The sequence below is a fragment of the Cervus elaphus genome, chromosome 27 (assembly GCF_910594005.1).
Source record: "Cervus elaphus chromosome 27, mCerEla1.1, whole genome shotgun sequence".
Classification (NCBI taxonomy): Eukaryota; Metazoa; Chordata; class Mammalia; order Artiodactyla; family Cervidae; genus Cervus; species Cervus elaphus.
Genome location: NC_057841.1, coordinates 32342625 through 32364501, shown reverse-complemented (window position 1 = coordinate 32364501; position 21877 = coordinate 32342625). Strand labels below are relative to the sequence as shown.

The window sequence follows — 21877 nt, the reverse complement described above, 5'->3', positions numbered from 1 at the left end:
TTGAAAATCAATCATATTCCGGGAAGAGAGTGAGACTATGTTGGCCTTGGCATCAACATAAGTGAAAAATAACAAACGTGACTTCCCCAAATACATTAACTCTGATTTAGAGAGGGGCTTCCCTGGTGGCTCAGATGGTAAAGAATCTGCCTGCAATGTGGGAGACCTGGGTTCGATCCCTGAATTGGGAAGATCCTTTGGAGAAGGGCATGGCAACCCACTCCAGTATTCTTGCCTAGAGAATCCCCACGGACAGAGGAGCCTGGCGGGCTGCAGTCTATGAGGTCACAAAGAGTCAGACATGACTGAGTGACTAAGCACAGCATAGAGTCGGTTGAAGGGAAATGTCCTGAGTCAATAACAAACTAAGGGGTGGGTGGCACATACAGTCATGGCCGAGTGGCCATCAGAGAGACCGTGGCACTTACTTTTACTACGGTGACTAAGCCGTCGTTGCTGTTGGGGTCGGTTTGAATGGCAAAGCGGCCGGCGGGGTCTCCTCCACTGATTCTGTAGACAGCGTTCCAGGCTGGCGTGTGGGGCTGATCCTTATCTGTCACCGTTAGATTAGCGACTATGACATCTACCCTGTTTTCAGGGACTTCACCATAGAACTGCAAGAAAAGACAAAGCTTATTCAGAGTGGCGACGGGCACCCCTGAAGGACGGCGTGTCTCGATGGTCACACTGCCCTGATTTTAGTGACCCATTAAATCTTTATTATCCACACTAAGCGAGGAGATGAGTAATGCAGGTAATCACAGCATTTATGCTTGACTTTAAAAATACGATAACTCTGTGCGGTCCTCAAATTATTTTTTTCCAAATTATGTTATAGTTTCATTAAAATTAAAATATAAAATTAATTTCATTAATAGTAAATTCTGCGGGTATCTGGGATGATTCATGAGTGTTGGTCAGAAGAAAGGACTTGTCTGAAGGAAATCATTTTAACCAAGAGATCATAATTATCTGCTGACAAAGGAGCATCGATCAGTCACATGGTTGGTGGACCTGAAGATATTTATAAATATTTTGTTAAAACAGCCTAAAGTCTATTTAGGGCATTTCTTCCAGGCAGGATGTTTTAATAACTTTATCAGTGGACTTGGAGAGGACAAAAACAAATTAGTTTGATGCCTCATTTAAAACTGGTGTAAGTGACATGGGAATCAGTAGCCATTCTACAATGAGGTGAATGAAGCAAGTTCCCGGCTCTATTTAATGCATCTATTATTCATGACGAAACTTCGCGGTAATGGACCACAGGCCTCGAGTTCTGTGAGTCCGTACTTACTGTCATGGCAGTGAACTCCGGAGGATTGTCGTTGACATCTGTCACCGTGATGACAGCCGTGGCTGTGTTGGAAAGGCCATATGTGGGATTGCCTTCCATGTCTGTAGCTTGAATTATTAACGTATACTGCTGCACTTTCTAAAAAGACATAAAGATAACAATTTAAATGAAACGAATTCCTCAAGAAGACATCACAGTTGTTCTGTAAGTGGCTCTTGATTACACCCAGAAAAGCACGGCATTATTCACTCTGATTAACAGGACTTGAAATTTCCCAAGTGGAGTTTACTTTAACTTGTGAAGCACAGGTCTGGTCCTTGTCTAGAGAGATTTAACTGGATGTTTTCACCTCGACTGGCGGAAAGGAACGCGTGGCAGATGTGTGAAATTCGCTGCTAAGCCGAAACTTCCATCTGGTTTCAGCGTTTCTTTTTCTTCCCAACTTCACAACACTGTCATCAAGCATTTGAGTCATGTGGTTTGTATTTACTTTCTCAGATGTTAATTTCTACCCAGTTTAGGCTACTAAAAACAAGAAACTTGAGAGGGAGAAGAAAGCATATATAATTCATTAAGTATATATGCTTTCCTTTTACACATCTTTACATATGTTCCTTCTATTAAAGCAAAGTTGATACAGTCTTTTCTTCTAATTTCCTTCAATGCACACTATTTACAACTATAGAGGAGAGATATACTGTTAAATGAAGTGAAGACCAAAACAAAGGGTTTATGTTTATATTCTTCATCTTGGAACCTAGTAGGTATTTAATTGTTACCCCCTGCCTCAGTGGACCTCTACTTGAGTACAACACTCACTGAGTCCACAGACCTATGATGAATATGGATATATTTTCACATAGATGGTTAATATCGAATTTTCATCACTGCTTTCAAATTCCAGATTGAACTTTTTAAAGGAGAGCCAAGGTCAGTTGTAATGCATCTAATAGAGAAATCCTGAGAGTGTCTGAGGCAGTCTACAGCACTGGCTGATTTAGTTTTATACTAGGAAAACCTAAACAAAACAAACTGGAGAAGGGAACGGCAATCCATTCCAGTATTCTTGCCTGGAGAATCCCATGGACAGAGGAGCCTGGCAAGCCACAGTCCATGGGATCACAAGAGTCGGACACGACTTAGCAACTAACCAAACCAAACCAAACAAATACCTAAAATCATTTGAAATCTCCATGGAAATTGGCACAGATAAAAAATATAGATAATTAAAAAATGCGAAAACATCCTGAACAATTAAACTCACTTCTTCATACAAAAATATAAATGGTCACCGCAAAGACTGTTTCCCTTAATTCTAAATATAGCTCACATTATGAATGACCACTCTTGAGGGATTTTGGGAGCTGTGAGAGAACAGACACAAATTGTAGCTTTTGCTTTAGATGTTTGTGGGCAAGGCAAAGAAGCGGTAATAGTGAAAGTCAAACCTCACACATTCAATTTTTAGCCTGCCCACCACTATGCCAATCTCTTAGCAGTTATTTATTTTCATTCCTTTTCATTTATCTTAAAAAAAAAAAATACCCCACTTCTTTGAATGGAAAAAAGAAACAAAGCAATAGGGCTGGTTGAGCCATTTTAATTTTTCTTAACCCATAACCCCCCATCATAATGCTTACATAGACTAAAATATTTCTCAATGATTTCCATTCCCAATCAAGAGTGTCATTTCAGCTTAATGCTCTCATGGTTATCAAGAGAATTTTGTAGGGTATTCTGTTCATCCTCCCAGCTGAAAATCATGAAAAATAAAAAGTTTGTTATGACTTTGAAATGCCATTTTTGTTGGCTATTATTTTCAGAAACAGATGAGCATTATCAAAAATATAAATATTTTTACAGATGATAAAAAACATACATTGGCATTATCTGGAAATAATGGCTTTTTGTTAATATCTATTTTACAAAGATCTTTAGAATTATATAAGTATAATAGGCCCAATTTTCCACTGAGCTGAAATATTGGGATCAATAGCTAATACTTGAAACTTCCTATTGCTGCAAGCTAGTCTTGAGAATTCTAAGTTACAAAAGAACATTGTTATTTCTAAAATACAGTGTTTCTTCAAGTAAAGAAAAATGCCAACTTGTTAAATAACATAGTCTGAATTTAACTGTCTGATTGGTAAAACAATTTTACATTTTGTAAGGAAGACACGACAGCCTATGTTTTAGACTATCAAACTATTTAGAGCTTCTTGCCTAATTTAGTCACTGGGCATCTAGTTCTGAATGACTGACATTTAGATTTCCTAAGAAGTTGAATTCCCACCCTCATAGTCCTGAGTCTGATCAAGGGAACTTTGCTTAAAAACATTTCCTTGCTCTCTGTTCTAGAAAGGATAAAATCTCAACTCCTCTCCTGGTTGTCAATCCTTTCATCCCCCGACTCACCTTTCCCACCAAAGCTCTCACTTTCCATTTGCTCACCCCATATCTTGAGCTGTTTGTATTGGGTTGGCCACAAAGGTCATCTGGATTTGGCCATAAGATGGCACTGAAACACACAAATGTTTGACCAACCCAATATCTATCTTCAAATTTCAAACACCTATCACGTCTCTATACAACTGCATTTGCATTTTCCTCGGCCTAAACCACTGTTTTTAAACTGGGGTGATTTTGCCCCCTGCCCTCATCACCCTCAAGGACATCTGTCAATATCCTGAGACATTTCTGGTTGTAACAGCTGGGCAGTGCTACTGACATCTAATGTGTATGGGCCATAAATGCTACTAAACACCCTACAATGCACAGGACAGCCCCCTGCAACAGAGGCTTATCCTGTCCAAAATGTCAACAGCGCCAAGGTTGAGAAACCCTGGCCCTGAACACCCTTTCCCCTTCTCCTGAGTCTGGCAAGCACGAAGCTTAAAGTCACCCCAGAGATGATTTCTGAAAGTCCTTGAGGAAGATTTGTTTTCCAACTCAGGACACACCTCTATCATTGTTTCCATTTTAAGAGGCTGTTATCAGTCTGTCTGTCTGTCTTCCCCAGCTACATGCTGCTGCTGCTGCTAAGTCACTTCAGTCGTGTCCGACTCTGTGTGACCCCACAGACGTCAGCCCACCAGGCTCCCCCGTCTCTGGGATTCTCCAGGCAAGAACACTGGAGTGGGTTGCCATTTCCTTCTCCAATGAGTGAAAGTGAAAAGTGAAAGTGAAGTCGCTTAGTCGTGTCTGGCTCTTAGCGCCCCCAAGCACTGCAGCCTACCAGGCTCCTCCATCCATGGGATTTTCCAGGCAAGAGTACTGGAGTGGGGTGCCATTGCCTTCTCCGCCCCAGCTACATACATGTACACAAATCCCTCCTCAGGGTCACTGCTTTGCAGATGTTTATGTCCCTGGTATATAACATAATGCTTGCCATAGTATAAGCAAGGAACAAATGCTTTTGAATTTGTGGCTGGCTGGATGAATGTATGAGAAGCCTTGGACCTTGTGTGATACTATAAAAATAATTTCAGGTTTGGGAAAAACCATCTTATTTACATGGTTAGCTATCATCTACTCATTAAAATGTGTAGTGGGAACATAAGCTAGCTCACTGTTTCCCAAACTACGAAACCGATTCACATGCCATCTTCTCAATTCTGCTATACCCTCATCTTTCTACAGCGTGAGTCACTTACTATTTATCTTGACAGGAACTCTCTTTTAAGAAACAATTTATTATAAAAGTACTGTAAATAGAAAACTAGCACCACTTACCATAAGTATAACTAAAAATAAAGCCAATACAATGCTTGTGCTCTGGCAGTCTCTACTTGATGGAGTAAGCATCTAAAAGACTTGGGGTTCTCTGGTTTTCTCTAGATGTATCAATTAAAGTCACTATACTTGTGTGACATTCTTTTGAAACTACAGCACTGAACTAGAGTGCTCTAAGTGAATGAAGAGGTGAGAACATTCCATCATCCTCTCAGCACACATTTAATGAATGAATACTGGATGCCAGGCAATGTAGCATTTACCTGAATAAAATAATGAACGAAACCAGAGATAGCCTTGCTGCCATTAAGAGCAAGAGACAAATGAAAGAGACAAATAAGAATGGATCATGTGGCTAAATGTGCAATGCAACCATAGTAAGAGCAGGAAGAAGTGATGGGAGTGGTCTTTAAGAGGTGCATCTCAACCAGTCCTCCAAGCCTAGAGGGAAGAATAAATGCAAGATGAACTTGGTGGGTAAATTGAGAATCAATTAGTGGATGGATGGCAGGGCACAATGAAGTTGACCGTGACCTTGGGGAACTGGGGAGGGGGCGCTGGTCACGTCGGAAATTCCTTAGGAAGCACAGGTTTAGGGAGATGACAGGTTTGCTTTTGGATGCACTGGGTTAGGGGATGGACAAGTAAGTAATAATATCATGAGATCCTAGGAGGGAAGTGCAGGTTTGTGACCCTGTTCAAATTCTTAAATGCAAAGCCCTCAGTTCCCTCATCTGTGAGGTAGAGCTGACAGTACTATCTACCTTATAAATTTGTAGGCTAAACATTTTTGGAATGCTTACTGTATGCCGGCATTGTTCTATGGGCCTTGATAATAAAAAATGACATCTATCAAGAAGGAGCACTAAGTATGAACCACACTTTATGTTGTGTCTCAAAATAAACTGATAAGGCAGGTGGACTATTTTTATGCTCATTTTACAGAGGAGGAAACCAAGGCTTAGTGGAGCTGAGACGCACCCACCCACATGAGCTGTAAGTAGCAGAAAAAAGACTTGAATCCAGCTCTCTCTGAATCCAGAGTCTGTACCATTAATTGCTGCGCTATGTGAGGGCTCTCCAATAAATGCATGGCGTGAGTGTGTCCTGAGACGGGGGAGCAGGTGGAAAAGCCAGATTCCAAGGAGACCAAGAATGGGTGGGAGTGAAGGGCAAGTATGGCTGCCCTCAGGAGTCTGGTGTTGACACGAAGAAGAAAATCTAATAACCTGAACTTTTCTTCCAGGTTCCTGTTCAGGGTGAAAAGAAGAGGAACACAGGGGCCTTACTGAATCTCAGGAGCTGGAAGGCAGATAAGATGTCCATGGAACACAGTCTGTATATCTGGAGGAACACAGGCCATTATGGGTAGGTACCCCAGGGAGGGGCTGAGGGCCGGCTCTCAGAGAGCGAGTATTAGCCTGCTCTAGAGGAAGATGGCATAGGAATCTTCAGGCAGAAGAAACAACAGACACAGAAGAATAGAGAAGCTCAGATTTGTACAAGGACGGACATGTGGCTGTATGGGCAGGGGCCATCACTGGCTTCCAAGCAGGAAGTAAAGAATTCTAGGAGCTCAAACTAGGGAAGGCTTTGAGACCAGTATCCTAGAGGGTCTGGGGCACCATGTTAAAGAGCTCTGACTTCAGGCTTTGGGTCCTGGAGAGCCCTTCAACCAGAGGGGAGACTCAGCTGCTCGAGGATTATGAAGGAACCAGTCGGGGTTTCTAGGAAAGACCCTTCAGAGGAGGGAAGACCAAGACCAAGACCATGGAAGACAAGAGAACAATCCTTCAGGAAAGAACTCAGTATTGAGAGCCCAAGTGAATGTATTACTTGGCTTGGAAAACATGAAGTCAAAGTGATGGTGATCACCCACTGGATGTTGAGGCTAGGTCTATGACAGCCGTGGGAAAATGAGAGTTAATATGTGTTGGACACTGTGCTGAATGCTACACGCTTTGTGTTATATAATCCTTCCAATCGTCCCATGAAGTAGCTGTAAGATTATTACCTCCATTTATGGATGGGGGAGCTGAGGTTTCAGGTTAATACACTAAAGGTCAAATAGCCCGTAACAGGTAAAGCCAGGATTATTCAAACCTAATGGAGCAGAGGGTAACTCATCAGTAGTCCTGACCAAAAAGGTCAGGAATTGGACATGTAAAAGCTGGAGAAAAGAAGAAGATGCCAGGAATGGTTACCACCAAGTCAGGCAACCAGAAGTCAGACTGATAAACAACAAGGCCCTACTGTAAAGCACAAGGTACTGGACTCAATATCCAGTAATAAACCATATACATGTGTGCCTGTGTGCTCAGCCGCCCAGCCGTGTCTCACTCTTTGCAACCCTATGAACTATAGCCCACCATGGGATTTTCCAGGCAGGAATACTGGAGTGGGTTGCCATTTCCTCCTCCAGGGGATCTTCCCCACCCAGGAATAGAACCCGTGTCTCCAGCAGCTCCTGCAGTGGCAGGCATATTCTTTCCACTGAGTCACCTGAGAATCCCAAACTATATATATATATATATATATATATATATATATAAAATAGATAGATAGATACATATATGGGCTTCGCTGGTGGCTCAGTTGGTAAAGAATCCACCTGCAATGGGGGAGACCTGAGTATGATCCCTGGGTTGGGGAGATCCTCTGGAAGAGGAAATGACAACCCACTCCAGTATTCTTGCCTAGAGAACCCCATGGACAGAGGAGCCTGGCAGGCTACAGTCCATGGGGTCGCAAAGAGTTGGACATGACTAAACACAGCACAGCACATAATATATATATATGTATGTATATATATACACACACACACACATACATTTATATACACACACACACACGTATAACTGAATCACTTTGTTGTACAGCAGAAATTAACACATGGTAAAACAACTATACTTTAATAAAATAAATTTTAAAAATATATTTAGAAAACTAAAAGATAAAAAGTAAAAGAAATCAGATGGAGGTTAAAAAACTGAAGACTGGCAAGTGTCGTGTGTGAAGCTTTAGGTCTGTAGAACCCCAAGAATCGGAATTTTTTAAAACCTGGAGATGAAAGGAAAATAAAAAGCTAAATCTCAGTAAGCATTTCAATGATTAGGAGTTCAATCACTTAAAGGTGTCGTCCACCCTGGGAGGATGACAACGGAAATGACTTCGGACAGAAAGAAAACTGTGAAGTCTAATAGAAATAAAAGCATCTCCAGCTTACATGAGGCCTGGAGAAGTCAGCATAATTTATCCCTGGCCTCAGGCAGAATTACCATAAACCATCTGACATAGATAGATTTTGCCATGTTAAATGACTTTCAGAAAAGGAAGGTTTTCCATAATTTTCCCTAGTAACTCATTGTTGTGTTTAATAGCTTCACTGTCAAGAAGCAATTTCTCATGCTGTATCTAACTTGGGATTCTATAGCTTTGAATTCATGTCCACTTTCATTTCATTTGGTTGTACATAGTTGCTTCCGGCCACTGCAAGATATACTTAACCAAAGTATAGCCTGACTTCCAACTTTCACCCCCTAAACTAAATACAGTCTCTTTGATTTTTAAATACGGTTGGTTTGCTTTGGCAAAACTATCTTTCATTCTCTATGCCGCTTGCTTTTCATAAAACAGCCAGGCTCAATGTGATAGGAATATTACTATATGAAAACAAGATGAAGTCCCATTTCTGTATCTCACAATGAGAGTGTGAAATGAAAGAGAAATATTAGGTTTGGGAGATGAGCTATATACCTCCTTAGGATGTGAGCAGCCTGGCACTCCAGAGAATATTAAAAAAATACGCTATATTTTCCTATAAAATACAGTATTCATGCTGAATTTATTGACATTTACGAATAGTATTTTATACAGTAATGGAAGAGGTGAAAAGATATACATGTTCCAGATATCAGTGAACTAAAGGTACTACTGCAAAAGCTAAATTTATGCAATCTCTGGTGCAAAACATTCCTAGAGCAAGAACTGTTGGCACCTGGGAGTTAACAGGCATACTATACTAGCCATCCATCTAACTCCTAAGGAAGGCTCTGGGTTCAATTGTGAATTAAGTAATCTTGATTGGCTCATATTACTTTATTAAAGTGTTGCCACCTCTATCTTAGGTACATAATGAATTGAAATAGTAATGTTTTCTTCGATCCAATTCAAGTGGCTGCTACTTACTAAGACAAATAAAACGTCATAAAAACCAACCCCTAAAATCCTTGTCAATAATATTTATGATGGTAGGTCTAATGTTTCCTTTTGACACACATAATATGAGGTCTCATTACGATAGAAGCTGGCTCAGCCAGAAACCTACAAGCACAGATCTGAGTCGGCACTTTGATAATTCACTCACACAATGATCACTGATGGTCAGTAATGACCTTGAGAATCGCTAAGAAAACGGTCAGAACAGAATGGAGAAAGGGTGTGGGAAAATTCAGGAGAGGGTTGGAGTTTTCAGGAAAGGATATAAGCAGGGCTTGAATGGCCACATGAAGAACTGGAGGGTTCGAGATCAAGAAAAACGGGCAAGATGCTACTGGCAGAAGGAATCATGGGAATAGAACACAGCAGGCTGCCGCAGCATGGTGGGCTGAGCTCTGTCAGAGCGAGACGACCCGTCTAGAAGGAATGAAACACCTATTCCTTCTCAGACTGTGATCCAGCATGATATTTCAATACTCTCAACACTGTATGCCTTGACAACAAAACGTATGCCAGAAGTGTGTTTCTGTGTTTGTAACTTTAAAGCCCTGTCAGTGGAATGCAGGTAGTTCTTGGTGTTCAAACCTGTTAAGTTCATCTTAGAGTTAAAGAGGAGGTGATCATCTCTTCTGTACTAAATCAAGGATCACAAAAAAAAAAACCTCATCACACGTGTCATTTGTAGCCTCTTCAAAATACGAATGTTAAAAAATTATCCTAAATGTATGTACACTTTATTTGGGGACGATTTTTAATTTAATCCCTCATCAAATCCTTTGAGTATGAGGGAAAACAGAAAATGCGAAGAAGTTTAAAAAGTAGATACCAGAAGGTTACTGGCTTAACTTGGTTGATGGCCACCCTAAATATTACATGGACCAGCAATGACTTATCCAGTTTACAGACATCATTTAACCAACTTTAAATTCTGTAAAAAAAGAGTACAGTTTTTTACAATTTCTTCATGACCATGAACACATGAATAATCTCGTGGAGATGTTACTGTGTGTGTGCTCAGTCACTCAGTTGTGTCCTACTCTTTGTGACCCCGTAGATCGTAGCCCACCAGGCTCCTCTGTCCATGGGACTTCCCAGGCAAGAATATTGGAGTCATTTCCTTCTCCAAGGAATCTTTTTGACCCAGGGATCGAACCCGTGTCTCCTGCATTGGCAGGGGGACTGTTTTTGTCTCCACTGAGCCTGGAGAAGATAGATGTGAGCCAGTGCACTTTTAAGATTACAAGCAAATTCAAATACAGATCTCAGTTGGCTTACTTCTCTGTCAAGTCCGGCTGCCACCGTGATAATGTCCCCAGTCTCATTGTTGATTGTAAACATGTTGGGCGAAGGGGTGCTTGGCGCCTGGGACAGAATTCTGTACCTCAACATCCCATTGAGGGCGTTTGGATCGTCAGCATCAATCGCAGTGACCGTCATCACATACGTTCCTAGACAGCAGACATGGAAAATGAATGGCTGTTTTTCATGTCAGGGTCTCCCAAACAGAAGGGATATTTACCTTCTTCTTCAATCTTCATTCCACTTTTTCATTTTTTACAAAATAACTTCTGTTTTTAAAAATGCGGACCATTTTAAAGTCTTTAGCAAATTTGTTACCGTATTGCTCTCATTTTATGTTTTGGTGTTTTGACCAAGAGGCACATGGGATCTTGGCTCCCTGACCAGGGATCAAACCTGCATTGGCATGCGAAATCTTAACCACTGGATCACCAAGGAAGTCCCTTTCCACTTTTTCAGAACAACATTTAGCCTTGATTAAAACACTATTGATAAGAACAGAACTCACTTCAAAAAATATAAAATATAGTTGAGTTGCTTGAAAGAAAAATTGTTAAAAAAATTTTTTTTAACAGATGTATAAAGACTAAATGTTTCCATATACTTAAAAGACAAATTCACTATATGATTCAAAGAAAGGATCCCTTCAGATATATATCTTATATATCCCTTCGTTTATATAAAATGCAAATAATAAGTAACATAGATGTCATTTGAAACATCTTTTATGGCCACCGATTCCTTCCCTCTGCTCGTTTTTTTCCATTGTGCCGTAGCATCTAAAACGACATTCGGGGTGTGATTCTCCACAAAGCCTAAGTCACTTTCTGAAAGTAAGCCAAGTGCATAACAACACATACTCCATTTACTGAGGTCATGAGGAATCATTCCATGCATGACTGTTCTAGTACATTCAATAGGGGGTTTTGCACTGGGGTTCATTATTTCCGAGGAGATTAAAAGGACATTGTAACAAACTCAGGGACTCCAGTTTATTAGATATTGTGGAAAGTCTACAAAGCATTACGAACAAATGCACTCAAACTAGTTAGACAAACTGCAATTGAGAAGTAGAGAGAAAATGTTACTATTTAAGATGTTTTACTCCATGAAATTTTTGTAAGACTTGGACTATAAAATGTTCCATTTCCAGGCTACCTTCTTCCTTAGTACTCTTAAGATCGGTTTGATTTAGTGCCTTTACAGCCAGTGTTCCCTCTACAGGGTACATTTTTTTTTGCCCCAGAATTAACTAAGTCTTGTTCACATAATTCAAATCTCTTTTCAGAGCTTGTCCCTTTGAAAAAGACATCCTATTTGACTATGTGCCAAGTTTGATTATTTTTTTCCAAAACTTTTATTTTTTTTCCCCAAACATTTGCTAGCTTATTTGCCTTTTACTGTTCTCCTCCACTAGATTTTAAGCTCCAACAGGGCACAACTAACTTGTCACGACTGTATCTACAGTGCTGGAGCAGTGTCTGGCATACAGTATGTGTATGTGCTCTATAAACATTGGTTGAATGAATTGTTACAACAAAACAAAACAAAAAATGTGTTTTGGAATCTTGAACCAAAATATTGCTTACAACATTGCATTTTAGTTTAACTTAAGATTCATGACTCTATCAAATCTTGCCTAGAAGGATGTTTTCAAACTTATAGAACAAATGCAGGAAATCGACTCATGAAATGTCCTTACATTTCCTGATCATTCAGAGTCATTTATTTACGGGAAGGCTTTATGGAAATTCACGGGCATATGCATTGTAAATATACCTGTAATGACTTACTTTTGGTAATTTTTATGAAATGATAATTCTGACAAAATTGGAAATAATAGAGGAAAAAGGACCAATGAATGATTTTAAAAAACCAAAAGCCTTCCCCAGGCAAAAAAGCACAACGTTTATTTATCCTTAGAATATATGTATAAGCCTTGTGTTTTAGTAAAGATATGTTTAACATGCTTTGATTTTTTTTTTCCTGTATTTTAAAATACCGACGAACTCGACTCTAAAATGTGACTCAGACAGAGCCACAGATGGCTGAACTTCCTGCACAGCCCTTCTTCCCACCCCAGCTGCCCCCACCCCTCTACTCTTCTGGGATACAGACAAGTGTATCTGAACCAGGAAAAGTGCCAGTTTAAGACACAGTTATATCTATAAGTTGGCTTATGTACAAACCAGTATAGATGGTGAAGGAAATATAGAGCGTTAAGTTTAAATGTCGAGGCTTTCTTAAATTTAAAATTAAATTTAAAAAATTAAATATAATGAATTAAGTCTTGCTTAAAAGCAGCATGAATGAGAGAAAATGACACTAAAGGCTCACGTGATTTCTCATTTAGCTTATACACGAGGGATGGATAATATTGCATTTCCTCAAGGAACCTCCAAATTATGATCTTCCAACTTACCTGGCTTTGATCCCTCAGGAACTGTCCCATTCCAAACCTGGTGTAAGAACTCGGGTCTGTTATCATTCATGTCAATAACATTGATGACAATGTCGATGGGGTTTTCCACTTGGTTTCCGTTAATATCCACTGCATGTGCCCTCAACTGCAAGAGTAATTAGAAAATGAAACAATTTAACGGATTTAGGTCTCGCATGAGAAGATAAAAGATACCATAACCATAACCATAAACAGCACAGAAGGATGAAAACCAAAAGCTATTCTTCCCATCAAGATTCAAGTTAGCCAAACTATATCATTAAGGGAGACATAGCTGATAGGCATCTAGCTCAGAGCTCTATGACTCTAATCTGTATACAAAAGAGTGAAGCAGAAATGATCCACCTTTGAAGGCGAAGAAATCGAGCTTCAGAGAAGCTAAGTATCTTAACTCAGTTTACTGACAGAGCTCCTGTCCTAAGCCAGTTCTGTCCAGCTTCCAAATCCTTTCACTAAATCCATACAAAAGAGTCAAGGTAATAAAAAATGTGGAACTGGCCTAAAGGAGTCATAGAGAACAAGAGAAAAGATGAGAATCTGGAAAGAATGAAGTGTGCACATGGAATTTTGGCTCTTTTTATTGTAAAAGTCATTCACCCATAAACAGTAAAAGTACATAAGACAGTTTGTTCCTCTCCCAAGGTTGAGTTCTCAGTATTATGGGTATTCTAGAAATTTTGTCTTTTTTCTTCCTTTTTAAACAAATATAATCACTCAGCTACTCTTGGCAAAATATCTTCAAAATCTTTTCATCCAGCACATAGAAAACCATTTCAATCTTTTCAAAGGCTGTGTAGTGTTCCATTGAATTGTTTCTTTTTAAAGGCAATGCTTCTATGATTTTCCTGTTAAGTATGATGCTGGCTACTGGTTTCTGCTGGATATGTTTTATCAACTTAAAGAAGCATTAACATATCTTTTTTTTTCCAATTTCGAGGTTATTTAGCACATGAAACTGTAAATTTTATTAGACAAGCCTTTTCAACACATACAGAGTCTCTTTTTCCCTTGACATAATTATTTAATACATTACATTAAGAGATTTTAATACTGAACTGCCCCAGCCATTCTATAATTAAATATATTTTGTTATCAATATTGCTCATTTATGTGCAAGTAGTGAGAACCTGGAGAGCAAGAATTTACCCCAATACCTACCTGAAAATATTTATTTTCTGAGATTTAACCACATGACTTCAGCCAGTAAGAATTCATACAGAAGAAAGAGCTAGAATTTTTGGATTGGTATTTTTTGTGCTCATAAATTAGAGACTAGTCTAGTTAGAGACTGGTCTACTGTGTGCTACTTTACTACATCCATGTTCGGTCATGTCCGACTCTATGCAACCCCATGGAGTGTAGCCTTCCAGGCGCCTCTGTCCATGGAATTTGCCAGCCAAAAATACTTGAGTGGGTAGCTATTTCCTATGCCAGGGAATCTTCCCAACTCAGGGATCAAATCTGTGTCTTTTGAATCTCCTGCATTGGCAGGTGGATTCTTTACCACTGCGTCACCTGGGAAGCCCCACCACCTTTACTAAGCTTCCCTATTAAGGTGATGCTGTTTTGTAAAAGGCTTGAAAACTTCTTTATATTTTAGAACAATGTATTAATAAAAAGCATTAGAATTATGTGTTCATTAAGGCTTTTAAGAGAATTGGTTGGTAAAACAATCAAGGCCCTTGGGAGGAGAGAATTGAGTGATACTCAGGATTTAAAACGCATTTTTAGTTTTTCATACGCTTATTTGCCAGTTTATTTCTAGGGTGTCTTGCTCTACCATATGTCTATATCTATCTATATAGTAATTTTCACAACTTAAATAATTTTAAAAGTTTGTACAAGTGCAAAAATTCAAAAAATACATTAATGAGAAAAATAGTCTAAAAATACATTAGCATAAGTGGCATAAAAATTATGGGACAGCTAAGTATGATCATGACATTGATGCTAAATCAATTGAAATACTAAATCAATACATAGTGTTGGGACAACTGGGCTGGCCATAAAGGAAAAGCAAAGTGGATCTATATATCTTTCTTTTACTAAAATAAACTCCACAGAGGTTATACATTTAGATGCAAAGATAAAGAAATAAATAAAACAGATAAAATGCAGATTAGTATCTTGGAGTAGGAAAGATCTTTTTAAACATCTCCAGAAAGCCAGAATGAGGGCTTTCCTGGTGACTCAATGGTAAAGAATTCACCTACCAATTCAATAGATACTGGTTTGATCCCTGGTCTGCGAACTAAGATCCCACATGCCGCAGAGCAGCTAAGCACATGTGCCACAACTATTGAGCTTGTGCTCTACAGTCTGGGAGCCACAACTCCTGAAGCCCTTGCGCCCTAGAGACCATGCTCTGCAAGAGGAGAAGCCACTGCGAGAAAAGCCCAGGCAGCAACAAAGACCCAGCATAGCCACAAATTAATAAATAAAAAAGGCACAATGCACGATAAAATCAAAACAATGACAAATACCATAATGCAAAAACTGTGAGTTATAGTAAGGGAAACATTATAAACAAAGTTTGAAAACAAATAACAGCAAAGGAAATATATGAAAATCATGTATCAACATCTCTAGCAGTTAAAAGGTGATTAGAAGTGGATAGAGGAAGAGGTAACAACTTTCCCAGCCCAGATTCAACATAAGACAGGAACAGGGAATTCACTTTAATTGGATATTCAACACAGGCAACTTAAAGCATCAAGATAAATTTTTTAGAAATAGCACTGGCAATAAATAAATAGTGCCTGGAATTGATAATGGAATGGAAAGTATCTATTTTATAGTGGGGAGGTACTGCAACACAACACAACTCTTTAAGAGAAAAATTTTACTATATTTATCAAATCATTCCAATTTTAGGAATTTTTTCTGAGGACATAATGGAACAGTGTACAGAAAGCTGGTCATTGCTGCATGATTTATAGTTGTAAAATAAAGTAGAAAGAACTAAATCATCCAAGTATCTGCCAGTAGGTAATTAGTTACAATTATGTTAGAGCAAGCAATCAAAAATAATAATAGAAACAAATAATGATTCCTGATGTGGAAAGATGCTAAATCTTATGATTGCTAAGTGACAAAAGTTGGTTTCAGAGAATAATCCCAATTTGGAAAAAATATATTTATGAATCTATACACAAAGACACATCTTACAGAATATGACCAAAGTTAAAGAAAAGTGACTAGTTTATGTATTGGGATTGCAAATTCTTCTTACTTTATTACTAATACTATATTATTTGAAAAGTTTTTACATTGTACCTATATTCTTTTCTAAGAGAAAATGATACTTTAATTAAAAGTTTTAGCTATTCATATAGAAATTGGAATAGGAATAAAGATCACTTTAGGTTTCTCTATTAAACACATGAAAAAATTGTTGAAATCCTGTTCCAGAAAAATGTGCAAGCGTGGCTAGAAAAAAAGGAAAGAAAAATGCTTTCTGGAATTTATACTTTAGTATTAAGTAATTCTTGATTTTTAAAATATGTAATACAATTTTCAATTAGGAAAATCAGTTTTAAATACATACATATGTTTAAAAATAGGAACATATAACTATATCTAAGGGTTTCCCTGGTGGCTCAGATGATAAAGAATTGCAGGAGGCTGCAATGTGGGAGACCTGGATTTGATCCCTGGGTTGGGAAGATCCCCTGGAGGAGGGCATGGCAACCCACTCCAGTATTCTTGCTTGGAGAATCCCCATGGATAGAAGAGCCTGGTGGGCTAAAGTCCATGGTGTTGCAAAGAGTCAGACACAACTGAGCGACTAAGCATGCACAGCATAACTATATATAAAAGCTGTGATAACTCAATCAAGAAATGAATAACATAGAAAAATAACATAAAATTAGCATAAGAAATATAACTGGATATTATATCTAAGAAAAGATTGCTCAGATTGGCAGGTTAATGAAACCAAGTATTGGCAGGGTTATGCAGAAAAGGGAAATCTTAATTCTCAGTAGGCAGATAAAAATGGCACATCTTTCTGGAGATAATATGATCAACAAATAACAAAATGAAAATGTGCTATCCATTTTGTGTGATGCTAAGTAATGGTAATCATAATATCAGTAGATAAACAGACAAACATAAATGTACTTGGTTGGCCAAAATGTTCATTAGGGTTTTGCTATGAAGCCTTACAACAAACCCGAATGAATTTTTGGGCCAAACCAATATATTTATAAGAAATTGCTGTTAAAATTATAGTTTATATACATTGTGGAATACTATATAGCTATTAAAAATGTAATGATCTGTATGTAATTTACATGAAATAGCTTTGATCCCTTTCATGGAAATTTGTTCTTGTAAGTTCTTAACCACATATCTGAAGGCAAATATCAGCATGAAAATAGTAATATGGCTTAAGGCAATTTTTAGTTTTTCCTTGGCATTGTTTGTTTACCATGAGCATTCATCAATTTTAAAAAAACAATTGTTTTATAAAAATACAAAATAATTAAATTGAAAAGGCTACAAATACATTTCTGGCATTAAAACATTCAGGATCAAAGCTTTAAGACTAATATGAGAGGCAAATGTTAAACCTTGCACATATTTGGAAGAGTGTTAATACAAAGAATTAACAGCTGGTTGAAATCTTACATGAAACCGGGCTATCAGCTCGCGATCCAGAGGCTTGGTTACTGACAGCTGACCTGAGATGGGGTTGATAATGAAGATACCAGTTGGAGGCTGGTCAGCTCCTGGCCCAGTTACGCTGTACCGCAGAGAAAGGTTTTTATCTCTATCGGATCTGATCTGAGGGTCAAGAAGATAGTCACATTAAACAAGGGACTAAATGAGCTCATTATCAGAGACAGAGCATGCTACACCTAATGGCCTCTTCCAAACATACACAATTTCTTCCCAGAAAATTCTTGAAGCTCTCCCAGTCCTATTCCTTGTTCTTGCCTCCTGGTGATGGGCTTCATAAAGAGATGTCACCTGTCACTAGAAGGACGGGGGCAACATTAACATCTAAAAGAACACTCACTAGGAGCAGTGCAAAAGTCAAAATTAAGGAGCGTCCATTTTTAAACATAATCAAAGTCTCTCCTGGAAATTTGGAGGTTAGAATATTTAACCCAGTAACAGGTGTCCAATTTAATGAAGAAAAAACTATTTACTTTTTTGCATCAGTTAGGACAAGAAAGAACTGTCTATTCATAGCGGGAAAGAGCCTCAGGTGGGAACTCTAAGATTATGGTTGAGCCTGGGGATCAGATTTCTGTACTTGCATTGTGCAGATGTTTTTCGTTGCAACCAAAGTTTCCCTTATTATTTTAAGTTGGCACCCAATACCCCAAATTCTTTATTAATAACAAAACATGCAAGAAATGATTTTATAATAATTTCTCTTATGCATAAAAATTATATCTGTTACAGGCTCACTGCTTTCTCCTCCAAATACAACATTTCCTGGAAAAATAAGCTTACGGATGAGTGGAACATATGTATCCTATGATGTTCCTAACATCATAGGAACAGGCTGCAGAAAGGGAGGAAGAATAGGACAGAAAGAAGGGCATTTGAGTAATACTGTTTGGAGGTGATAATAAGAAATATCTGTATATTAGACAAATACTTTTAATCCAGTAATAGAATCCAGTTTTTGTTTTGTTGTCTTAGTTAAGGCAAAATTATTTAATTTTCTCATTCTCCATTAAAGTAGAAACATAGAAAACACCTTGCTTTGGAGGTTACATATTTCATTTTTAAACTTAATTATAATGCATATTACCATAGACTGGACAACACAAATAAATGACATTAAAAAATACAGTTTTCAGTAGGTATGTATTGGGATGCTAAATTAATCATATACAGAAACATTACTCGCTACTAAATTTGAGAATACAACTAGTTGTCTCATTTTCTTTTTGTAATAAATAACAAGTTGCTAATTTTACTAAGCGTATAGAAATGTCTGTAATTTTTTTTCCCCCTGGGTCTGATAGCATGCATTTAGAGTAACTGGGAAAAAAAAAATCTTGCTCTTCAATTCTGAAAGCCTATGTTTTTTGTGTAGCCCCAGGGAGTCCGTTAATGGTATCAGAGGTCATTTTTTATTTCTTTAAAAAACTCTCAAATGCACTCAGTACTGGCATTTTTAGCAATGATTGCCCCTTTATTTTTTCTTTGGCCCAGAAGCTATCTGTAGAGGGCAAAGATCATCATGGGGAATGCAGCTCTCAGACAGGGAAGATAAGGTGGAAGGGGAAGGGTACGGTGTGGCTGTGAATGCATGAGGGAGCTAGGGTTGTATATTCAGACACTGAACAAACTTCAGCATCCATGGGCCACTGGATGGACCCACAGAAAGCTCTGCCTGTAAATAACCCAAGGTAATGAATAAGAGACTCTTTAAAACCCTAGAGACATTTCATCAATACAAAATAGTACATACATGTCTTAAACTCTACTTTGTGGAAAAAAGAGACAAAAGCACTTCTAACATAGACTGAACACATGCCACAGAGATCAGTGAAATTGCGTCACCCTACCCTGACGAGCTCTTGGGGAAAAGGCCCTCTGGAGTTTTCTGGCAAGTTGATGGGAGGGATAACCCAGTCTCTCTTCTGCCTCTGCAGGTAGCCATTGTGCTTAGTCAATTGTCTTGGGAATACGATTTCTTCTATTTCTTGCGATTCCTTCACATGAAAATACAAGAAGACATTCCTGAGTACTAGAAAAGCACTTTCTGAAAGTACGTCAATATCAATGGACACCCCTAAGTGTAGAATCACACTTTATTATGGGCAAGAAAATAAGTCTGGAGGCCCTGTCCTCACCCCCATTAAAATAATAGAAAACACCATAAAATTGCGGGCTTCCCTGGTGGCTCAGTTGGTAAAGAATCCACCTGCCATGCGGGAGACCTGGGTTTGATCCCTGGGTTGGGAAGATCCCCTGGTGAAGGGAACAGCTACCTACTCCAGTATTCTGGCCTGGAGAATTCCATGCACTGTATAGTCCATGGGGTTGCAAAGAGCTGGACACAACTGAGTGATTTTTTCCATGTTCACCATAAAATTGTGGGTGCCACTATTTATTGAAAAATGAAATACCAAACAATGTATTAAGCGGCTCAGCTGTGTAAACTATTTGCAGTTTCTATAAACCATCTTAGATAGTAGTTAACATTGAGCAAAATTTAATAGTACCCTTTTATACCTTTCTCATTAGTTTAAACCACAGTTCAGGTAATGTGCTACTGTACATTAAATTTAGATCTTGATGTGCTAAAATATAATTTGAATTCCAAGAGAAGTTTAATACATACTGCTAAAGAACGTCTCAAATATTTATGACCCTATTAAATCCCACAGAATTAATGCTGTAATTATTCTAAACCTATGTCAGCCATGATGGATGCTATAGATGACCCACTTTGCACATGGGGTATTAATCTCTTCTGGATGTCAACATTTTCTTCTGTTTTTCCCTGTATCTGTGGACATTTTAGCCATTAGCCCATGCTGCTTCAATGCAAACATCCAAGCTGGTTTGCTGGAACACAGTGAATCCTCAACAACAACAAAAGCATCTTTTCACTCAATTAGTTACCAGATCCTTATTTTATATTACCCAAATGACATGATTTCCCTTCACAGTTAATAGATTAACAAATTACATTTCACATAATGAAAGTCAAACATTGGTATAAGAGAAAAAATGATATCTTTTTCTCTAATATTTATTCATATTTGATTATTGCTGTGGCTCTCACATTTACAATACCAGCAAAGAATATGTATATTCTTCTGTTTTAATGTAACAGTTATAGTTCATAAAATCATAGACCAATTATATACGTATGGCATCGCCCCATATTTATTTCCAATTAAGTCAAAGCACTATAATATTCAGAAACTAATATTGTTATCATAACTTTACTGAAGAAGTTAATATATCTTATTTAAAATTCTTAAAATAGTGGCTTATACAAAAGAAGTAGTTAGAAAATGTTCAGTTGAATTTAATTTTACTCTGTTAAAAATGTATCTTGTTTTATCTTGGCTTATAGCAATTTCCACCAGAGGGAGTGTACTATTCCTAAAAGTCATGCCCATAGTATAAATAATTCAAATCTCCCAATTTGATTATTGAGGGACAAGACAAAAACCCAATACTCCTTGGCAGAAATGTTTTCCTGTTACTACTGTAAATCTCTACTTCCCCTGCCATAAGTTTGGCTGATGACATCTTATAAACAACTGTTTATCTTGTGGTTAAGTTTAACAGCTTGTAAAGCTTCTAAGTAATTTAAAACAAACAACTATTTCTAAGTAAATTTAAGTTATAAATCTCAAAGTATAAACAAATCTTTCAAATACAGTTTAGGATTGCTGATAATACACTTAATCTAAAGTATCCCATAAGATTAAAAAGAAAACAAACGGCAAAATAGTACTGCAGCAACTGAAGTTGATAAAAGTTCCAATACTGGCCACTCATTAATGTGATGCCAAGTATGCACGTAGTTCAAATTGTACAATCCTGATTAAGTCCATCCAAAGTCATCCTTAGATACTCTACCTTCACTGAATCCTCAGGTAAGGCTGGTTTGAGGCTCAGTTTTACTGCTACTTGCCACTTTTCCTGAGTCTCTTTGTCTTGAGCGTATATCAGGAACTTCGAGTGTTCAGAGGAGAGGGGGAAGCTTCTCACAGCATACACCATGCCGTCTTCATCCACCTTAAAATCTGCTGGCTCGCTGCTCTCATATTGTACTTTTCTTTTCCCATTGCAGTTGCTAAACTTCACTATAAAAATAAATAAATAATTAATTATATTACAAAGGCAAAAACAATTATTCATCTAACTCTATATCCAGCTTA

At 38.1% G+C, this 21877-nt stretch overlaps 1 protein-coding gene across 2 annotated transcripts in view; it reads right to left on the bottom strand.

The window, feature by feature from the left end:
• CDH2 (cadherin 2) overlaps positions 1–21877 on the bottom strand; it is a 247245-nt gene that overhangs the window by 44798 nt on the left and 180570 nt on the right. For both annotated transcript variants that reach the window (XM_043889237.1, XM_043889238.1), the window contains 7 exons: positions 21576–21802; positions 19541–19687; positions 17640–17795; positions 12969–13113; positions 10523–10695; positions 1298–1435; positions 429–614 (listed from right to left, as the gene is read on the bottom strand). In XM_043889237.1, coding sequence (XP_043745172.1) covers positions 429–614; positions 1298–1435; positions 10523–10695; positions 12969–13113; positions 17640–17795; positions 19541–19687; positions 21576–21802 — 1172 coding nt within the window. The remainder of the gene's footprint in view (positions 1–428; positions 615–1297; positions 1436–10522; positions 10696–12968; positions 13114–17639; positions 17796–19540; positions 19688–21575; positions 21803–21877) is intronic.